Genomic DNA, 3,575 nt, shown 5'->3' with positions numbered 1-3,575 from the left:
CTTTGCAAAGTCAATGAAGCACAGATAGACATTCTTCTGGTATTCTCTGCTTTCTGCCAAGATCCATCTGACATTAGCTATAATATCCCTAGTACCACGATCTCTTCTAAATCCAGCCTGCACATCTGGCAGTTCTCTGTTGACATATTGTTCCAAATGTTTTTGGATCCTTTTCAACAGAATCTTGCTTGCATGTGATCTTGTTCAATAATTTCCACACTCTGTGTGTTACCTTTCTTTGGAATGGGAACAAATATCGATCTTTTCCAGTCAGTTGACCAGCTGGCTTTCCTGGCACAACTTAGTCAGCACATCCAGTGCAGCATCTGTTGAAATAAATCCGTTGGTATGCTGTCAACTCCTGTAGCCTTGTTTTTTTGCCAATTCCTTCAGAGCAACTTGAACATTATTCTTAGTCTTTCTTTTTCCTCCTTGTTGGTTCTGCTTTTTGTTCTAGCAAATCAGTGCTGAGAATTCTATCTTCTGTTTCACTGGTTCTGTGTTCCATCTCTTTAGCTCTACTTGTATGTCCCTCCAACATGTTGACAGCACCTGAAATATTGGTCTTCATATCCTGGATTGTTGTTTCTTGTGTTTCCAGAGCCTTTAATGCCTTGTTTGTTTTATCTGCATTGTCTTGGATTTGATTTGTTGGTTTTGCTGGTTTTTTTTGTTGTGGTGGTTTTTTTTAAGTTCCTCTTGGCGTTTGCTTGTAGAGTTCTGTCATTCTACGAGTTTGTCTTTCACTCATTGAAAATATTCAGTCATTGTTCTTTTGAATTATTAGTTGGAAATTTCCATCAGACTTTCTGGCTTCAGGGAATTCAATGATTCTGTGTTTTAATCCCTTTTTTTGGTGATGTCTTGTTTTGATTTTGTGTACATTATGAGGTAGTCTGCTTCTTCTGTGTCGTTGCTTCGGTAATTTTTTGTGCCTAGGGCCTTAGCAATCCCTTGGTTTGATAACCTTGGTTCAGGAGCTTATTGCTCCAGAGGAGGGAAGGGATGCTTACCCTACCTGATTTTCTCTCCCTCTGATCCTTTGATGCAAGGGATGACTTGCTTAAGCTAGGGAGAGAGATGACCTGTGAGTTAGCAGCCAAACTAGCCCAGGCAGCTGCCACAGCTAGCCGGAGTCCAAAGAGACCCTGCTCAAATACAGCGTCTGGGAGGGACCACGAGGTGTTCAGAAAGGAGATTACTTCACCTATGATATTGGTGCTCCTGGTTCAGGACAGTGGAATGGAGCGCTGTTTCTACTTGGTGGAACAGTCCAGTGTTCCAGGTGAGAGTGCATTCCTGGCAGGAGCCAAACAAGAACTTAGTGTTGAATTAAGACTGCCAATTCCTTGGCCGTCTCAGTTCAGCAAGACAGAGACTTCCTTCAGCTGCCCTAGTACCAGTGATACTGGTACTGCTGCCACAGGGACAGGAGGTAGTCTTCACACAGTATAGAGTGTGGACTGGTGCACTCTGTCCTTATCTTCGATTTTGGAAAATTTGAGTATGATCTATCTTAATGTTTTTCTTTTTGAGTCTAGCCTATTTAATGTTAGCCGAGCTTATTGAATATGGATTCTGTGTCCATTATAATACCTCGGGAGTTTTCTTCCAACTACCACTTTACTAACAGTTTTTTGCCAGTACTGTTGTTCAGATATATGCATCTATTGCTAAAGTCAAAGATGAAGAACTGAAAAATTTCTACTATCTTTGCGGTCTGAAATTACTCAACATGCAATCCAGATGCATTAATTATAATTGGTGACTGAAATGCAAAAGTTATCCCTTCTTTTTTTTTCATTTATAAAAGCTTTCATTGTAAACCTTCAGGTTTTTTTTTGTTTTGTTTTGGTGATCTCACCAGAATACAAATCTCCTGGTGAAGAAGTTTGTCTCAACAAGCCATTTTATTTGTGTTTTTTTTTAATATTCTAGTTGTCTGAAGGAAGCCAAAAGCATGAAAACCTACAAAAAAGTATCGAGAAAGCAAAAATTGGTCGGCATGAGACAGTAAGTTTGTATCTTCGATTCTTTAGTAATGGCAACTATAAGAAAGGTAATCTGCATCACGCTGGTTATTTATGATTCTTCCTCTAATCCTAATACTTTATAAAATCCAGTTTCTCAAATGATCTGCTCAAAATACAGATTGAAAAGTATGTACCAAGGACACAACCTTGACACACTCCTTTCTTTATTTTAAACCATGAAATCAATGTTCCCTTGCTGTGTTCAGACAGTAGTTCTTGGTTTATATATAGGTTTCGCATGAGCACAATTAAGGATTCTAAAATTCCCATTCTTCTCAATGTTAGTCACAATCTGTTGTGATCCACAGACTCAAATGCTTTTGTATAGTTGATAGAACTCAAATAGACATCCTTCTGGTACTCTCCTTGTAGCCAAGATCCATCTGATATCAGCAATATACTGGTCTAGCTGGTTTTGGATAACCCTCAGCAAGATTTCACTTACATATGATATTAATATTGTTTGATAATTTCCACATTCTGTGGGACCACCTATTTTGGGGTGAATGAGAATAAATATGGATCTCTTCCAGTCCAGCTGGACAGATAAGCCAGCTGTCCTCCAGTTACTAAAGTCATCTATAAATCTCTCCTGAGCTCTGCTGTCCAGTATTGTTCATACTAGCCATATGTAGCTATTTATTTATGTTCAAATTAAAATTAAGTAAAATTTAAAATTTGCTATCTCAGTTATGAGAGCCCTGTTTCAAGTATTGTATTACATGTGGCTAGGGACTCCTGCATTTTTGAGCACAGATAAAAAATCTTTATCTCATTGGAGAGCTATATTGAGAGTACTGCGTTGGAGCATACGGCTCTGCATTTTATATACAAGTGTTGGTATAGGAGCTCTCTTCACTTGGAGACCAGATGGAACACCTATGGTAAAAGTATAAAGATGCAGAAATACAAATAAAAAATAAAAGTTAGGAAGGAACAAATGGAAGTAGACAAATTTCATTAGGTAGCTTGCACTTTAGTGGGTTTGTCCAATATTGTTTCTATAATACTGTACCCTAGTCTTTGTCAGCATTTGATTTTTGTTTTGACTTGGTTTTTCAGGTTTCGTAAATGTAAATTAAATGCTTAGACTATGACTAGTCAACATTATGATTCCTTCCTGTTGGGGAGAACCATGGCTAGAATTTTCAAATGTTAATAAAATAGGGATGACAGTGGGAAGCTTTTTTCCTGTTTTAAAAGCAAAGTGGCTGAAAAAAAAAGAGGCTCGTTGCAACTCTCCTATTCCTCCTATTTGTACTGTCTGTGAATATTTATAAGTATTAATCATCCTTAAAGACTAAAAACTATCTAGAACACTTTTAACAATAAATGTTTAATGATGTTTCCATAAGAGCTTTCTTATGTGTACAGGTATAATCTTTTGAAACTACCAAAGAGGCTGTGTAATTTTCCCCCCTAGCCTGTGGTCACCTCTGAGTTAATACAAACACAATTTTTACCCTTCTTCTATTTGTAAATATTTCATTCTACTTAATAATTCCCATTGAGTTGTTTGTTGTTGTTGTTGTTGTTGTTGTT

General features: G+C 37.5%; 1 protein-coding gene across 1 annotated transcript in view; it reads left to right on the top strand.

The window, feature by feature from the left end:
- Nucleotides 1-3,575, top strand: part of MND1 (meiotic nuclear divisions 1 homolog (S. cerevisiae)) — a 107,381-nt gene that overhangs the window by 75,844 nt on the left and 27,962 nt on the right. The window contains exon 5 of the mRNA XM_006884498.1: nucleotides 1,939-2,013. Within this exon, the coding sequence (XP_006884560.1) occupies nucleotides 1,939-2,013 (75 nt within the window). The remainder of the gene's footprint in view (nucleotides 1-1,938; nucleotides 2,014-3,575) is intronic.

Source organism: Elephantulus edwardii, unplaced genomic scaffold, assembly GCF_000299155.1.
Source record: "Elephantulus edwardii isolate Elephantulus edwardi_28Jun2011 unplaced genomic scaffold, EleEdw1.0 scaffold00034, whole genome shotgun sequence".
Classification (NCBI taxonomy): Eukaryota; Metazoa; Chordata; class Mammalia; order Macroscelidea; family Macroscelididae; genus Elephantulus; species Elephantulus edwardii.
This window is presented reverse-complemented; position numbering and strand designations above follow the sequence as displayed.